The following is a 17742-nucleotide window of genomic DNA, read 5'->3' as shown; positions in this document are numbered from 1 at the left end:
GTTCCTTCTTTTACAGAGTCCCGACGGAAGTAGAGGAAACTTGAGCCTAGCACCTGGTTCCGGAGCAGGTATCTGCGGGCTAAAGGTCCCTCACGCCAAGCCATGCCCGAGGCATTTCAAGTTTCCTGGAGGATCTTCCCATTTTTTTTTTTTTTTTTTTTTTCCTGCTTAATGACCGCTCTGGGTTTTCTCCTTGGTGTAGAAAACTGTGAAAGCCTGAGGTTTTGTAGGCAAGTTGTTCCCTTAATTTATCATTTCCCTACATTTATGTCTTTTCTCTAGGGGCATAGAAAGATGCCATTGATTTGTCCTTGGTTTATTTACTTTGCGTTTGCTGTGTTTGGTCTAGACAAATCTATCAAATGAAAATTTCAAGGTAAAAGCACTGGCTTGGGCATTCCCAACTGGCTGGGTTCGATCACCTGTCCTTAATATGCCAATTAAAAGAAAACAACAACGGCGAAAAGCCATTTATTTAAGGTGGCTTCATTTGGAATAACAGATGATGGGCTCCAATGACCATTCAAGACCGTCTTCATGGCCGTGAAACGAGCTTTAAACTTTTATGTATTTATTTGTTTATTTATTTATTTGAAACAATCTCTATGTAGTTCTGGCTGTTCTAGAACTCACTATATAGATCAGGCTGGCCTCGAACTCACAGAGATCTGCCTGCCTCAGCCTCCTCAGTGTGGGATTAAAGGCATGTACCACCACACCTGGCACCTTTAAGTTTAACTAGTGGAAGAACTGAAGCATCGAGTGCGGAGTCGGCTAAAAATATGCATAATTAAACAGTTCTGGTCTAGTCTAATCGTTGCTTCAGTTCTGGTTTGGTACGGTGGTCATCTCAAGCTGGCATAGTTTAACAGGATTAATTTGTTTCTATAAATGATCAGTTCGGTTTCAAGATTCAGCCTTGTCTTCACAGAAGAGGGGCAGTGTTCTGTCGTCAAGGTTTTCCCTTCAAGAAATCCAAGAGAAGGAGCTGGAGAGATGGCTGGATAGTTAAGGGGATTGGCTGCTGTAGTGAATCACGCCATAATTTAATAACAAAGGGAAATTAAGTAATGTACAATTATGTTTTTGGAAATGTTGGGCACATTATTTTTCCTGAGACTGGAGCTTTGTGATCATTAGAACAAGAGGATATGTATCCAAGCTTTTAGGAGACAGATGGGATTAGCAAACGAGACTGATGTCTGTTGTGTTTAAGTCATGCTAAATCTGTGTGCCCTTTAAGAATTAATTTCACAAATAGTAAGTACAGCCTACAATGCTTGTAGATAAAATATACTGGGGAAATTGCTTACAAATTTATACCTGTGCCATACATCTGCTTTCCAAGTATTAATAGACATTACAAGTATTAATAGACTTTACAAATCTACCCTAAGGACATAAAGGTAAACTTGTTTGCCTTTATAAAGACCATGCTCCCCCTTCTGTCCTGCAAAAGGCCACATTCTGAAAAACCAGACAGGGGTCAGAACTCCAACTCCCCTCTTTTTAAAAGAGATGTAATTCATTCCATGACAGGTGCCACTCATCCCAGGAAGGTCAACAAAGGCGCTTGATCAGAGGCAAGCACCTTGATTAGGAGGAGTCTAAAAATGAAGAAACAGAGAACCCTTTCCTTCTGTCTTATTTTCACGATTATCTCTCTACTTAAAATAGCACTGAGCCGAGGGACAGTTTCCCCCTTGTGTTGTAATATGTAGTTTTGGGCATTTGGATTTTGAAATCATGTTCTTTGTAGCTATAAGAGACAATTTAAAAAGGCATTTGCATATATACAAGACATTTTGCATCTATGTGCAGGTGCCCACACAGGTCAGAAGAGGGAGCTGTAGTTGCTGCCCAGGTGCTCGTAACCTCCCACACAGGTCCTCTGAAAGAACAGCCCTTGAGCCATCTCTCTAGCTACTAGCAGTTGCCATTCTTAAGTGGAAGAGTAATGAAGAAACACAATAGCAGCAACAAAGAGCAATCTATCAGCCCAACACATTCTGGATAAAGGCACTGAGCAAGAGCTGGGTGAAATAGTTGACTAAAGTAGATGTCTGATAACATCTTCCAGTCTAATGAGTTATACGTCATAGTGGCGATGTGTCAGTTCTCATTTCTTCATTGATGAGTGCTATCTAGCTTTCCCTCATGCTTTTGATTTCAGTGTTTATGATTTGCTTGTATTTATGCTAGTTTGTTTTTTATATGTACTTGTTAACTTTTCCTTTATCAATTCAAAACTGCTTGTTATGTCTCATAGGCAGATTCTCAGTTTTAATTTGTGCATGTGTGCTGAAACTAGGAAGGGGACCAATGGGAGGAGAAGTCTTAAGAGAGAGAGTTGTGGAAGGCAGAAAGAGAAGAAAAAAGAATAACAGAATACATGTGACATGAGAGGATGTGAGGGAAATGGAAAGGTACAGCAGGGGATGGGGCAGAGAGAAGATCAAGAAGAATAAAATATCTGTGAACACTTCATAATGAAGCCCATTCCTATGTATATGAATTTTAAAAGAATGCTTATTTTAAAGCCTTTTGTTATGTGTTGGTTTTCCTAGCTAATGCCTAGCGTTATAGATTGAAAGCATCTTTCCCACGCTGCAGACTTGCCTTTCCTGTGTCTGCACTGGAAGGGGTAGAAGGTTTCATCTATTTGGTTCCAGTTTCTTAAGAGTGTGTTGTCCTTAACATAGGTCACTTACCCACCTAATCAAAGGCACATACAACTGTGTACACTTCTTAATTAGGGAGAACATCTTCCTTTCTGTCTCCCCCCCAGCATTACAGAAAAATGTGTGACTAGCTACTCCTCCAAAGTTTAGGCTTTACTGTCTGTGGCCATTAGAGGGCCCAATATGTCTGAATAGTCAGACACCCAAGCAGAGTGCATTCTTGAGCGCTATGAATGATGGAATCATGAGCTTGTGCATGCATTTGTGATCTGCTGGGACAGTTACATTTGAATTCATTTTTTTTTAATTCCAGATAGTAAGTTTTTGTTGTTGTTATATTATTATAAACAACTTACATATCTTAAAGGGGTCTCCTCTTTGACAGGTGTATCCCAGTCTGGCTCATACTTTGGTTCTGCACCCTCCTATGTGTTGGGATTACAGTGGGCACCACCATGCCTGTTAAGATGACAATTAACCTTTTTTAAACCAAGGATAGACCAGGCTCCTCATTTTGCCAAAGAGGAACTGGTGTTTTAGTTGGATACTTGCCCAGGTGAGCCATTGTGTTTATTACACGCATGATCAGAATGGTGGCTCAGTCTTTTGGTTCCCAATCCAGATTTCTTCTCACACTGAAGACAATTGCTTTATTTTTGTGTATGTTTGGTTTAGGTGGGTGTACCTTTTTGGATGTACCTGTCCATGTTCGCACATGTGGAGGCCAGAGACCAACATCAGGTGTTTCCTAGAGTGTGTTCCATCTTAGTCTTTGTGACAAGGTCTGGACTGAAACTGGATTCTGTTGTTCAGGTTACACTGCCTGGCAAGTAAGCCTCCAGCACTTACCGTCTCTGTTTCTCCAGTGCTGGTGTTGTGGATGTTCACAGAGCCCATGCCTGATTATTCTATGTGTGTGCTGGGGAACCAGACTTAGTTCTTCATGATAAAGCATGAACTTTACCCACCAATCAACCTCTTGATCCTTAGGAACATTTTTACTTTTTAAATTTTATTTTATGTGTGTGGGTGTTCTGTGTGACTTTATGTATGTGCATGTACGTCTGTATACCATGTGCATACAGTGGCCAGAAGAAGGTGTTGGATTGCCTGGGATTGGAGGTACAAACAGTTGTGTAAGAACATTTTGTAAACTCATTTTTCCTTCTCAGTCCCAGCTCCTGGAATGACGACTCCGAGACTAATTATTTATTATTAAATGTCTAGACCATAAGCTTTGGCTCATTCCTTGACTAACTCTTAATTTATTTAACCCATTTAAGCTGTTCTATGTCTCCCATGTGGTCAGTGACCTTTTCTTCAGTCCCGGCCTGCTCCTGCCTGTGTGTCTCCTCAATGTCTCCTCAGTGTCTCCCTCAGTGTCTTCCTGAATTCATCTACCTTCTGGTTTATGTTCATCTCCTCATGGCTCTCTCCTCCTGATTCTCTTAAATCTTTCTTTTACACTCTTATTATTTCCCAAAATCCTCTCTATTCCTGCCAGTGTCCCACCTCCTATTTCCTGCCTTAGTTCATTGGCCATCAGCCTTCTTATTGACAGGTGATGCTTATAAAGACTCTCTTTACACAGTTGTGAGCTTTCCACAACTGTGCTGGGAATTGAAGGGCAGCCAAGTACTCTTACCCACCAACCAAGCCATCTCTCTGGCCTCCTCCACAATCATGAAACAGTTTAAAACAAGACACTACCCAGAAAAACTAGAAGTTACGACGTCACTTACTGAGCTAAAATCCATTCTGCAATTATATATGAATTATTTTGTTCATTTAATACATATATATATATACATATACAGACATATATATATGTCTGTATTAGGTGAGTTATAGAGGAACACCTAATATAAGAAACCCACGTAGGCGTTTTAATAGTTCATCTGTATCAGTAGTTGGATCGTTTAGTCCAGAAGATTGCATTGATCTCCCCAAATATCACTGGGGCTTTCCTTTTCCCTTGTGATTGGTATAAATGGACAACTGACAGTCTGTTTTGAGAAGCCAGAAATTTTATTTCATGAGTCACAGTGGTGAGCACCCAGGAACCTGCATCATTTGTTTCACACATTGGCTCAGGAGGAGAGTAGCGTTAATATCTGCTTTTCTTGGCATAGATATGAAATGATATGAAAAAACCCAAATCATCCTTTGGTCACATACAACAGAAGATACTCCTCAGTATTGGGTGAAGTTGGCTGTGATGTGCTCATAGTTGAAGGGAATATAGTAAGCAACCCCTGGAACAAGGCAGAGGGTGACAAGTGTTCACAGTGCACATAAACTTTCCATGCCGAACAGCAGCCATTAACCTGGTGAGAGCAGTAGGATCGCCATAGAGAGAAGTGGGCAAAGATGTGAGTTTTGGATGTTTCAGGATTTCTTTTCAAATGTCTTTATTATTGTTATTTATTTGTGTGTGTATGTGGATGCATGCATGTGAAGCTCGGAGGGTAACTTGTGAGAGTCAATTCTCACTTTCCATCATGTGGGTCCTAGGAATCAAGCTCAGGCCACTAGGCCTGGCACCAGATGTCTTTACCACTCTTGCTAGATCTGGTTAGGGATTTCTTCTTTCTCTCAAAAATGTTTATTATTATTATTATTATTATTATTATTATTATTATTATCATCATCATCATCATCATCATCATCATCATCATTATTGTGTGTGTGTGCGCATGCAAATATGTAAGATGAAAGCAGCTTCCTCAAATATACTGCAAAGTCTGAAAGCATCTATTTATGGAGATTGGCTGATAAACATTGGTGTTTATAGGACTGTCATATATTTTTCAGAGTATCCCATTCCTTCCACATGTGATGCTCTCTGTGCTCGTCAATAAAGACACAGTAAAGCCTTTGTGAGGGACATACACATAGACATATGATAGACACATAGCAGGTACACTCATTCACACATAGGGCTAGACAGATTGACAAGACAGCCTTCTTACATCAGGCACAGATTCAGATGCATGCAACGGAAGGACAGAGGATGGAAGGCACAGATTTGATGAAGTAGAGACAACAAGTCTGGACTCGCTCTTGGTGAGATGGCCCCAGGGAGAAGTGGGAACTGCCTTTATTTCTCTCCTTAATGATGCACTCTTGGAGTCTTGGAGTTAACCACCAACGTATAATCCACTTCTCATTTCTTGAATTTAGGGTCACTAATAATTGCAGAGTATGTAATGACTGTCTATGACACTCAGTTCCTATACATAGACTATTATAAGCATGTACATTATCATATTAGCCAAGTACATTAATTAAAGAATTAGTAAATGTAGCCTTTCAGCTGGAAGAAGAAGACATTCTTTTGCCTTTCTTACCTTCATCCAAAGGCGTTTTGCCACTAAGGAACTCCCAGTATGTCTTGTGATTAACATTTTCAGCGATATTGTTGATAGAAGAGACAATAAGGCCCCAGGATGTCATTGTGGTTTCAAATCTAAGAATAAAATGTGGAAAACCTTGGTTGAAGCCAGGCAAAAGGAGGCAAGAGGGAGAGACAGACGTCCAAATGCTTTAAAGAACAGATAAAAGTAATGTTCAAAAGAGAATATACAAATGACTAGCAAGCATGGAATCATGCCCCTTAAAGTGGAATTTCAGTGAACAGCATTTGAAGGGTTTTGATTAATGTTTTCAGTTGAGTGAGTTGACAGGGATTTCCATATTTAGGTATTCACATTTTATCCATATGTTATTTGGAACAAACATTTTATCTTACATAGTACGTATTTGCCAGATTCTATGGGCTTATTTCTGTTTGTTATGTTGAGGATCCCAGATGAATGAGTGCCTCCATGTATGGACAATTAAACATTTCTACTTATTACATTTCACATATGTCCATGGCACAGTTGAAGTCCAAGGCTTTCTTGTATAGAATATTGCATGACAGTAAAAGGAGTAGCCATCATAGAGAACAGTGTGCATGAGGATCCTATGGGGTGCACTCTGTTAATGATCAACCCTAATGATGTTCAAATTCTTGGATGACCTTACATAAAGAATAATGGGATTTGGTGCCTCTGGTCTCCATAAGTACCTGCACTCACATGCACATACCTGCTCCCCACATAGTCAAAAATAAAATAAATTGTAGGAAATAAGGGACACAAATTTTAGAGAAAAGTATGCCAGCCCATGAATCTGATGAATCACAGTTGTTTGTATTATATGTAGAAAAAATTCTGTAAGATTATTAAATAACTGATTAATTATATTATGGTTGTGGAGGCAGTTGGTTCTTTGTTGTTTTTTTTGTTTTGTTTTGTTTTTTTGTTGTTGTTGTTTTTGTTTTTTTTTCTCTCCAAGTATATCCAGAGGGTTTGGGCATCAAGTGTCCTCTTTTCTTTTTTCATGCATTCCCAGGGTCCTTTGACTCCTTCCATCTTCCTCTGTGACCTCCCTAACTCCCTCTATTGCTTCCTCTTTTCTCAGACGGTTGGCATTTCCCAACGTTTACACTCTCCTCTGTGATCCACTTCCATATTCTACTCTTTCCTAACAGGATAGTGGGTAGAATGTAAATTTCAAAGGCAGAGAAATCCATGCTTAGCTCTGAACTCTTCCAGTTACCCATTATGTGCTCTTAGGAGAGAGAGGATGGGGAGGAGACTGTAGGAATTTGAGTCAGGCTTGGGGAGGACAACACTGCTTGCACCACTCACTTGAACATGGAGTTTTTGCGCTGTGCTTCTTCTAGGACAACAAGTAGCACAGATCCACTTTTCACACTAACCTCGATGGTCACATTGAAAAGCAGATCAACTCCCCTCAGCTGGTTGTTTATGGTGTATATGACGGTAATGTTAGATACTGAAGTGGGGACCGGGGTAGGATAGTCAGTTAAAGTTGGTGGCACGTCATGACCTGTGAGGAGCAAAAAGGCCAAGTTTATCAAAGGTTTTGAGATTTGAGTTATGGATGCAAAAGTCATTGCTATTGACAATATATCCCAGAAAAGATTTCAAGAAAATAATAATCTTTAAATTATTTAACAAAATATTTGGACAACTACTCTAGAGTTCTGGCAAAGACTCTATGTTAAACTTGTGATGTCACTGGGAAGCAGCCTGGGCAGTGAGGCCAAGGTAGCAACGCTTCATAGGAATGCGATGGGTTTGCATGACTTTGGCTCCTGTAGATTCAGCATGGAAGCCTAGGAAGATACTACCATTTCTTCCTGTCATAGGAAGCTGGTGAATTCTGGAGGAAGTATTTGATAAAAAAAAAAAAAAAAAAAAAAAGGAATTGAAGGAATTGATTTCAGAGGTTTTTTGTTGTTGTTGTTGTTGTTTTGTTTTTTGTTTTTTTCCTTCTTGAGTGACAAAAGTTCTAGGAGGGCTGCGCATGGGCAATCTGCATTTTTAATATTTCAGTATTGTATTAGATTGGATAAAAAAATGCTATAAAGTAACATGTCAAGTTTCCACCCTATCCTGTTGATGTTCTGTGAGTGTCAGGCTATCATTATTCGATCTTAAAGGCTTGGATGAATTTCATCTGTGCCTTTTAAGCCCAAATAAAATTAACAATTGGTAATTAGTCTCCTCCCTCTTTTCTTCTTTTGGCTTTTACAACATAGATGGCATTGATTTCTATTTAATACTGATTTCATTACTGTAAAGACTGTAGTTTTGTCTGTATGTCTGTTTTATGACTTTGTAAAGAGCAGAGAAGACTTAGTGATGCTTGGCAGTCCATTCATGGAATGAATGAAGCTTCCTGTGGTGACCATGGGCCGTCTACCTCCTTAAAGTAGGAGTTTAATGTAAAGAGATGAATTTTAAAGGCTAGACTCTGTGGCTGTGTGCTAGTACACATTGTTAGGATTGGAGATCAGTTGTAGTTCTGTCCATGTGGGATAAATGGACAACACAGTCTTATATGCTACTCAACATCAAGCCACACACACTATTGTACTATAAGTAGCACATTTGTTATGTAAGAAGGCAAGGTCATTGAAAAGTACTTACCAGGACCACATGTTACTTGGGGCACATCTAGGTAAGTCTTGCCTTTCAAGGAAGGGAGAATTTGGGCAATGGACATAGGGTTTTGGAATTTCCCCTGCTTAATCTCGTTGAGTATCGTATGCATAGTCTTCTCACAGTCCCACTTCTTGGTAGGTTGCTCAGGTGTCACTGAGAGAGCCTAGGGTGGGCATGAGCAAGGAAAGAGATGGTGGGGAGTTGGCTCTTGTGACCTTGATTGCTAATTTTTATGATCTTCCAGAATCAAAACTGAAGCAGCACAAGGTTTGGAATTGCATTTGTCTTTCACAGCATCTGTCCCATGATAGTCATAGAAGGAGTGGAGGGGTAGTACCATGGCAAAGGCATTTACCTAGCCTCAATGAAGCTGTGGGTACAGTTTCCTAGCTAACAGAAAACAAGTGCTTATTTAAAGAATTAACAAGGAGGGGTTGGAGAGATAAATCAGTGTTAGATCACTGTCTGCTCTTCCTGGGGACCTTGGCTTAATTCACAGAACCCACATGGCAGCTCACAACCATCTGTAACTCCACTTCCAGGGGATCCATCATCCTCTTATGGCCTTTCCCTCTTATGGTCTCCTCAGGTATTAGGCATGCATGTGATGCATGTATATGTAGACAAAATTACATTTACATATAAGATAAGATAAAATAACAACAAAATAGCACTGAACAATTGTTTGGTCAATGATGAGAGACAGGGAATACTGCCAGGGCTGCTATACTCATGAATAGATCTTACATGTAGAACAACGGTAATGAAGCAAGCCTCAGAAGATGCTGTAGTCTAGGGTAACCTGAACTGGCACATGCAGTACACTGCTTTTGATTTGTGTTGTCACACACAGCTTTTGTTGAACTTCTCCCAAAGCCTGTGTCTATGTCAGGACTGTCAGTCATAGTCTCCACAGCCTTGGCCGTGGGATGAAGTCATGGCCTGGGTTGCACTGGTCTCCTTGGGAACAGTGACTGTTGGATTCATACACCAATTGGTTCTTCCCTGCTACACTCATACTGCGAGAAAAAACATGTCTCTTGCTTGTGTATTTCAGTTGTGCCTGTATGAGTAAACACCAAGCTGTTATTATCCATCTTAAGTTCCACACAGCAGGAGAGAATGAGTGAAACCAGGCATGAGAGACTACTAAGACTGGTCCCCCATGTCACATTTGGTCTGTTTACTCTGGTTATTCTTGAAACCACTTCATCTAGCCTTGGACATCCCCAGGTATGTGAAATATTAAATTGTCATTTTAAAATTGGGCTTTTGGTACTTGCAAAACAAGTCCAAATTACTATACCAAGCAATTTACTTACTCTGGCAAAGTTTTCTGTCTCTTAGGGTTAAATTAGAAAGTATAAATTCTGCTTGTCTTTGGAGGGGGCATCCTTTGAGGATCCAGTGAGCCAGTTGGGAAAGCATTTTGCAAGGCATGATGTGGAAACTGTCATTGCATCCTCCCTTCCTTTGACAGTTATGCTAACTAGAGCCCCAAGTGTGGTAGTGAGCCTCATTGGCCAATGACAAGTTTGCATAAAGCTAGGAAGAGAAAATGAGAGGATGGTTGTCTCAGCTAGGGAGAGCAGAGTGGGCCCTTGGACATTTGTGACAGGCACAGTCACCATGTTAACTTCAGCAAATGCAGACTGCAGCTCTCCATAGAGGCCATTTAACAAGGCAGGTTAGTCTAAGAGTACTAGCTAGATACACCTCAGCAGTAGCAGCTTCTACTGTGATATATTCTTTCCTGGGAATAAAACATTAATTCCAGCATGCTAGAGCATTAAGCCATCAGAAATAACTGCTGACTCTATATGAAGAGTCTTACCAGACTCCTTGTCAAGGTCAGTTCCTACCAGAGGAAACTTGGGTGCAGTTGATGGTATGGAACGACGAGAAGTTTCAGGGCAGAAGTGCCTGTAGGAAGGCTTGAGAGTGTCTCGGGTCATGGAAGGACAGTCATTTAGGAAGAGAGTGAGTGAGCAAAGGCTGAAAGGTTTATAGCACTCCTGTTGTGCTTAAAGTCTGTGGACAGTGAGTGGGCATGGCACTGTACTTGTGATGTTTTTGTATATCGCATGGCATTCATTGTGGTTATAGCCTTGCTCTTATTGGAAAATGAAACTCAAGGAAAGTCAACATTTGTCCTAGATTGGGACAGACTTAAAATTCAAACACTGCTATAATAGGTTTAGAACCCTTTGATCTCAACAGAACAACATTTCAGATTAGATAATAGTTGTAGACCCATTGGTCTGACTCTTCAGGCTTTCTGTGTAAACTCCAGGTGCATGTGTAGACAGGCAGGTAGGGAGAAATTATGTGTCGTAAGTGACAAGAAATCTACATGGTGAGTGGTATCTGGATATGAATAAGGTCTTACCCTTTGATAGGAAAAGCTTTTGTTCTCGGGTGTAGTCTACCAGAGTACCTAGAAAGTGATGAAATCCCAAATAGAATTCATAAGCCAAATCGGCAAAGTAAATGTTCCACAACTGGCACTAAACCAATCAGAAACCTTAAACAAGGTTAAGTGAGGGTCCCACCCTGGCAAACCCAATCTTAAGCTCATTCTTTCAGGCTGCCTGCTTTCCACAGAAGTTTCTAGACCTGAGTTCGTGGGGATGCTTTTTTTATGGTTCCACCATGGGAGATACTTTTGTTTCACGTCAAAATTATAACAACCATGACAAGAAGCAGCTCTGCTCTTAGACATTTCCACACATAGTATTTTGGATTAGTGATCTGTCTTCATTCTAACGCTTGACATTGACTATTACATATGCTCTGTGGACTGGTCTCTAATTTTTAGTATGTGCAGGGTACCAACACCAGTCTCTTTTTTTCTCTCAGGAGATGATTTCCTTCCAATAGTAGCCCAGAGCTACATAAAGCCTAGGGCTGCAGCCCTCTCTCTTTCCTGGGGTTTCTGAGGTTTGATGCATGCAGTTTTTTCTTAATCTCTTAAGATATTTAGAAACTTTAGACCACCAATATCTCAGTATGGCTAGAGGATTTGACCACCTGTAACTTTATAATTTATGATTCTAGTTGGTAATCTCTCTCCATCATCATGGATGCATCTATTTTCCATGAAGGATTCTTGCCCTGGTTAATAGGGGCTGGAGCATGGTGACGGATTTGGGGCTGTCAAGAAGCATCCTTCCCTCATGGGCCAGGAAGTGAATAGAGACACCACAGGAAGACCAAGAGAATCAGCTAACCTGAACCCTTGGGGCTCTCAGAGACCGAACCATCAACCAAAGACCATACACTGACTGGATCTAGACACCACACCTCCCCCTACATATGTGACAGATGTACAGCTTGGTCTTCATGTGTGCCTCGAACAACTGGAGTATGGGCTATCCCAAAAGCTGTTGCCTGTATGTGGGATATGTTCTTCTAGCTGGGCTACTTTGTCTGACCTTAGTGGGAGAGGGTGCAGCTAGCCTCACAGAGACTTGAAGTGCCAGGGTGGAGGGATACCCAGGGGTGGCCCTACCCACTCACAGGAGAAGGGGATGGGGGGTGGGAGGAAGGATTGTTGTAGGGAGAGGGGCAGTGAGCAGGATGTAAAGTGAATAAGTAAAAAAAAAAATAGTTGGCATGGCAAATGGAGGTAGGGAAGGAATACAATTATATTTCAGTTAAAAGCATACTTTTTAAAAGGAAAAAAAAAAGCGGCATCTTTCCCAACTCAAGCCTGGGGATAAGTGGGGGAAACCGAGGCCTGCAGACTCGGCTGAGATACAGGCTGGCTCTACTATTTACTAGAGCATTTTTATTATTTGTGTGTGTGTGTGTGTGTGTGTGTGTATGTATCTAAGTCAACTTTACTTACATTAATCATTTTAAATACAAATCAACTTTTGTGAGTAAAGATAACAGGAAAAAAGAGAACACTTTTCTGGTAAGTTTGAAGCACAAAATTCCATCGCTATTTTGGGAAGACCTGCTTTCATATCAGTATGTGTACACCAAACATTCAGTAGTGTATGACTGTTACTAGTAAACTGCTAATTATTGATAGTAAACCCTCAAAAATCTTGATTTATTTGTTTCATTTTTTTTCCAAGAAAGGAAAAATGAATTCTTTTATGTTTGTCTTCACATTTTATCTATGAACTAGCAAACACCTGCATTTTCTTTGTGGAGAAACTGAGGCTAGGTAGTTCAGGAAATCACCCTAGTTTGACTTTCCTAGGCACGTTAGTAGATGCACAGTCCCTTGGCCTTATAATCCAAGGTTCTTAGTCTTGCCTAGATTAGGATCATATGGGACATGGTTACCTGCATGGCAAGGCCAGTGCTGTAGACGTCTCCAATGATGCCGTCAGCTTTGATTCTCAAGCTGATATTCTCCACAATAGCCTTCAGTGCCTGACCAAACAGGTCTCTGTAGTTTTCCTCAGATCCTACAGGAATCCTGTTGTACATGCAGGTCAGGGCCAAGGTTGCCACTGCTCCTGTGTCTGTGGCAGAAGGGAGACAGACCCCCGCCACAGTCACCACCACAGCCAGCATTTGTCATCAGGTGCTTATTGTAATCTATTTATGGGACCTCCTGTAGCTCTTGGGATAGTCCGTGGAACAGGACCTATCTTCATTTAAGACAGGAGGAAATGGGAGCTCAGAGTCGTGAAGTGACTGCCCAAGGTCACACAGCCAGTGAGCAGCACTTAGAAACACTCGTACACAACTCAGCAGCTTCAGATGTGTGTTCAGTCTCACTTCTCTCATGTCCATGTCAGCAGTTCTGGATGGGCCAGCTGTCAGCTGTTCAGAGAGGCCATCTTGGTCTTCCCATTACCGCAGCCTGAGTCTCTAGCAGCTGTGGTTTGTGCCTGTCTGCTCTGTGAGTGTTCTGTGTCATGTTGTGGCTCCTGGGCTCTGTAAATGCTTGGGAAGTGCTGACTCTTATCTCCCATAGTACCCAGTACAGGGACTTTTTGTTATTTGCATGTGATATACATGTGTGGACCAAAGGAGCAAACTCTGACAAGACCAGAAAAAACAAACAAACAAACAAACAAACAAAAAACACTAGCAAGTGGCAGCTTTCCCCTTGGCTTTCCCACCTCACCTGAATTCTCAGAGCACCATTAAAAGTGACCATGTTATTGACACCTGAAGACCAAGAAGTCCACCACATTTCCTGAAGTGACAGAGATGTCCCAACCACGTGTGAGATCCCAGATAGAAAGAAATATCAGTCTGTTCTTGATCCCTGAGAAGAGACCCAGGCTGTCTCTACCTGCTTGTTTGAGAGTAAAAAGAAAAAGCTTGCTGCTGAGGCCTGGGGGGTGAGCGAAAGCCTGACATGACATTATTGCTTAGAGGGTGGCAGAGGGCTCCATGCCAGGGGCCCCAACTGAGGAGGCATCAGTGCCCACAGAAAGGTCAAGCACGGGAAAGAACAGGCAGGAAAAGGATTCCATTCACAGGCAGCCCAGTGCGAGTGAAACAAGGGAGTAAGAAGGTCCCTGTGTTGGTTTCAGAAAATAGCTGGGTATAGAAAGGGCATTTGGATGGCAAAAGGAGAAACATCTTGAAACACAGAGTGTGGGAGAATTAGTAACAAGAAGGTAGTGCTGAGGCAAGACATCTCCATTTTATTTGAAAATAACTTATTACTTGTGTGATGTGTTTGTTGTCCCAGTGGGGGTCTGTCCTTAATGCACACGTCCAATAAACATTTGTTCAGTGTTTTCATTCTCACCCACCTGCATGGCTCTCGGCTCCACTTCCTCCCCTTTATTTCCCTGTCCATCACCACCTCTTATCCACTGTGACCCTGATACTCTCAGCCTGGGTCTGATGGCAACAGCTTACCCACATTGAAGGGAGAGGATTCCATCATCAGGGTCTTAGCGAAGCGCACTGCGATGGGTAAGGTTGCCTCTGAGTTCTTCTGACACAGTGCGAGGATCGCCAGAGCAGGCCCATAGAAGGCTGAGGATTCAGCACCCAGGCCTCAGAAGAGACAGAACCATTATTAGATTAACACTTACCACACTGGGGACTTTCTGAGTAATGTGGACCAGAGCTTTTAAATAGAAAGCATTAGAAAACCTGTCATCATAGAAAGACCGGCAAAGGAAGATGCCAGTGTTTTTCAGATTAAGAGTGTCATCTCCCACCCGAATAGAAGGGCTGGGTGGATGGTGGCTTCCCAGTCAGCTTCATATTGGCTGAGAAGTGAGACTCATGGGGGTTAGGGGTGGGTCTGTCAGAGCAGAGGTGGCCTCGTGCCTCCTCCCTGACTTTTCACTTCCCATGTCGATAATATTCCTTTCTGGTTTGACGGTTCTCAGAAAGGACCCTCTACTCTTCCCTTCCTTCCCATGAGATCTTACTTGAAGGTGCCCAGTTCTCCATTTCCTTTTGTAGAACGGACACTTTACTTCCAGGGTCTCTGCAGGAGGAGGTGAGAGCCATAATGGTGAGGGCAAGCTGGCCACTTGTCAGGTCTGCAGAAGAGAGAACAGAAGGAGGGCAGGCATTCTCAGGCAAGGCGCTGAGAAAGGCATTGCACTTGGTTTTTAAATTTAAAACATGTTTATTATTATTACTGTATGTGTGTGTGCATGTGTGTGTGTGTGTGTGTGTGTGTGTTGTGTGTGTGCGCACACACATATGCACACATGCACAAAAGCCACAGAGCACATGTGAGTAAAAGGTCTCTTTGTGGGTCAGTTATTCCCTCTATTGTTATGTGGATTCTGGGAATTGAACTCAGACTGTGAAATCTGCATAGCCAGTGCCTTTACCACAGAGCCTTGTACCTGAGAGCAGTTTCAATAGCCCATTTCCCAGCTGTCCCCTCCCTTGAATTTTTTTTTTTTTTCTTTTTGAGCCAATGTTTCACTCTGTATCCCTGGCTGGTCCAGAACTCACAGAGATGCTCTTACTGAGCACTGGGGTTACCGGTGAATGTCGGCCCACACAGTGTGCCCCAGCCTCACATCTGAGGTTTGGACTTTTCAGCAGTGTACTCACATCATTTTAAAATCTCCTTTTTCCAAAGAAGGAAATACAGAAACAAATCCTCGAATCTGGTGTTGTCTGTGTGACTCAGTGACTGCATAATGAAACTTGCTATTTCATATAATTAATATATACTAAAGAAGAATCCCTGGCATGTGTTTATAAAAGAAATGAGAATGTCTGCACCAGTCCATGGAAGCTTACAGGCAGAAAGTAAACTTGGTTCTGCACTTTGAACTTTCAGGCAGTTCCTGTGAAGGAAGTTGACCCCAGCCTTTGTCGCTGCTGTCAGTTATTATTTTCTTTGTCCTGAGAGGGCAAGGTGAGTAAGTGGCATCTGGCGACTTAGAAGTAGCAGGTCTGGAATCAGAAGCTCCCACTTTCTTCCCTGAATCTGGTGTTCTCTGGCATCCCTGCCCCATTTCCTGATTGTTCTGCTGTCTCATATGTCTAGTTACAGATGCTCTGCTGCTGTGTAGGGGAAAGTGAATGAAGTGTCATTAGAGGCAGCACTGGGGTGGGTGATGACACAGAACTGGGGTCTGGGGGTGGCCGGTGTGTGGAAGATTCAGGATGCCGGGAGGGGGCTCCAGTGTCTAACCTGCACTGTCACTGGCCATGAGCTGGTAAGTCAGGAACTTCTGGGCCTCCAGGTTGTAGGTGCCGGCCAGGTTCATAGCAATCAGGATACTGGGGTTTGGGAAGTCCGACTCAGCCACCGAGTTCTCCATGAGTGCTTGTAGGCCATCCACCCAGGGTTGCTGATCTGGGGGTACAGCTGAGAAGAGGAAAGCCACTTGACACAAAATCATCACTCATCCCTCTTTCCCCTCAGCCCTCAGCACCTTTCCCAGAAACATAATTCCCATGTCTTTTAGGCCTTTTAGCAGAAGGCTTGAGAGCTTTGGGGATCAAATGATGGAAAGAGGAATATAGAAAATATCAACATTTTTCTTTAGAGGTGCATTAATCCTTACACTTTTTTCCAGTGATCTCTATCTTTAAAGTGAATTTTCCTGTGTCAACTTGGAGTGGTACAGCTCGGGGGAAATTAATGTGATTTTGAACCATTTTCCAGAAGTCACTGATTTCTTTTATATTCACTTCCTTCTACTCTTCCCTCTATGTGAAGACTCTTGATGATTTGAGACATAATTTGCTCTCAGCAAATATTCGGGCTCTCAGTTGCCACTAAGTACCAACCTCATTCCAACAACTGACATGCCTGCAGTCATAATTCAGTCTCTCTTTTTTTTTTTTTTTTTTGAGACAGGGTTTCTCTGTGTTGCCCTGGCTGTCCTGGAACTCACTCTGTAGACCAGGCTGGCCTCGAACTCAGAAATCCACCTGCCTCTGCCTCCCAAGTGCTGGGATTAAAGGCGTGCGCCACCACTGCCCGGCAATTCAGTCTCTTTTAATAAAAAAATGCATTGACCTGGCTCTCAGAGAATTGTGCTCTGAAGTCATGAAAGATGACGTCCACTCTGACTTATGCCCACCTCTTTGAGACTCCTATAGTGATTGCTGTCCCTCCTTTTCATCAACACACTTTGCCTGAAATCTCTGTCTCTGGAGGGTACCGCTCATTTCTCATCAGAACAATCATTATACTCACAGCAAGAGTTCAGGGCACGGGTGCTGGTTCCTGGCACAGCCCAGAGAGCAGTTAGGAGGTAGAGGGTAAGCCAAGCCATGCCTGTCCACGTCTCCCTTTCCATGAACACCAACCAGTACTTGCTAGCGAAGTGTTCCTCTACCTTTTCCTGTGTGTACTTACTTTTATAATAGTCTGCTGTAGAGCCAGCCACTCCTAGCTACCTATGCTGACCCCTCCTACCTTGATACAGCTCATTCCCATTTGCCTATCTGAGTTGACTTACCGTCTAGGCCCTCTGTGGTAAGGTGATAGTTCTAAGTAGCAGAGTGGTATAAGAACCTGAAGACTGAGTAATGCAGCAAAGACAATGAATGTCTCTTAAACTCCCAGTAACAGGAGAAAATCTGGCTAGTGTGGGATTATAGACAGGATTTCTCCTATATCAATA

General features: G+C 42.3%; 2 protein-coding genes across 3 annotated transcripts in view; one reads left to right on the top strand and one right to left on the bottom strand.

The window, feature by feature from the left end:
- Nucleotides 1-643, top strand: part of Stx3 (syntaxin 3) — a 51418-nt gene extending 50775 nt beyond the window's left edge. Inside the window, exon 11 of one of the 2 annotated variants that reach the window (XM_031389782.1) lies at nt 17-643. In XM_031389782.1, coding sequence (XP_031245642.1) covers nt 17-172 — 156 coding nt within the window. In that variant the 3' untranslated portion in view covers nt 173-643. The remainder of the gene's footprint in view (nt 1-16) is intronic. The other variant, XM_031389781.1, reaches the window with a different exon arrangement.
- A 4051-nt stretch (nt 644-4694) lies between these two features.
- Nucleotides 4695-17477, bottom strand: Cblif (cobalamin binding intrinsic factor). Its single transcript, XM_031389780.1, has 9 exons — nt 17313-17477; nt 16299-16475; nt 15067-15180; nt 14543-14683; nt 13001-13182; nt 8687-8864; nt 7379-7580; nt 6032-6150; nt 4695-4936 (listed from the first exon to the last, which is right to left on the bottom strand). Exons 1-9 carry the CDS (start codon nt 17413-17415, stop codon nt 4875-4877), a joined length of 1278 nt encoding a protein of 425 aa, XP_031245640.1. The 5' UTR covers nt 17416-17477; the 3' UTR covers nt 4695-4874.
- Nucleotides 17478-17742: the final 265 nt, after the last annotated feature.

Source organism: Mastomys coucha, unplaced genomic scaffold (genome assembly GCF_008632895.1).
Source record: "Mastomys coucha isolate ucsf_1 unplaced genomic scaffold, UCSF_Mcou_1 pScaffold21, whole genome shotgun sequence".
NCBI classification, from domain to species: domain Eukaryota; kingdom Metazoa; phylum Chordata; class Mammalia; order Rodentia; family Muridae; genus Mastomys; species Mastomys coucha.
This window is presented reverse-complemented; position numbering and strand designations above follow the sequence as displayed.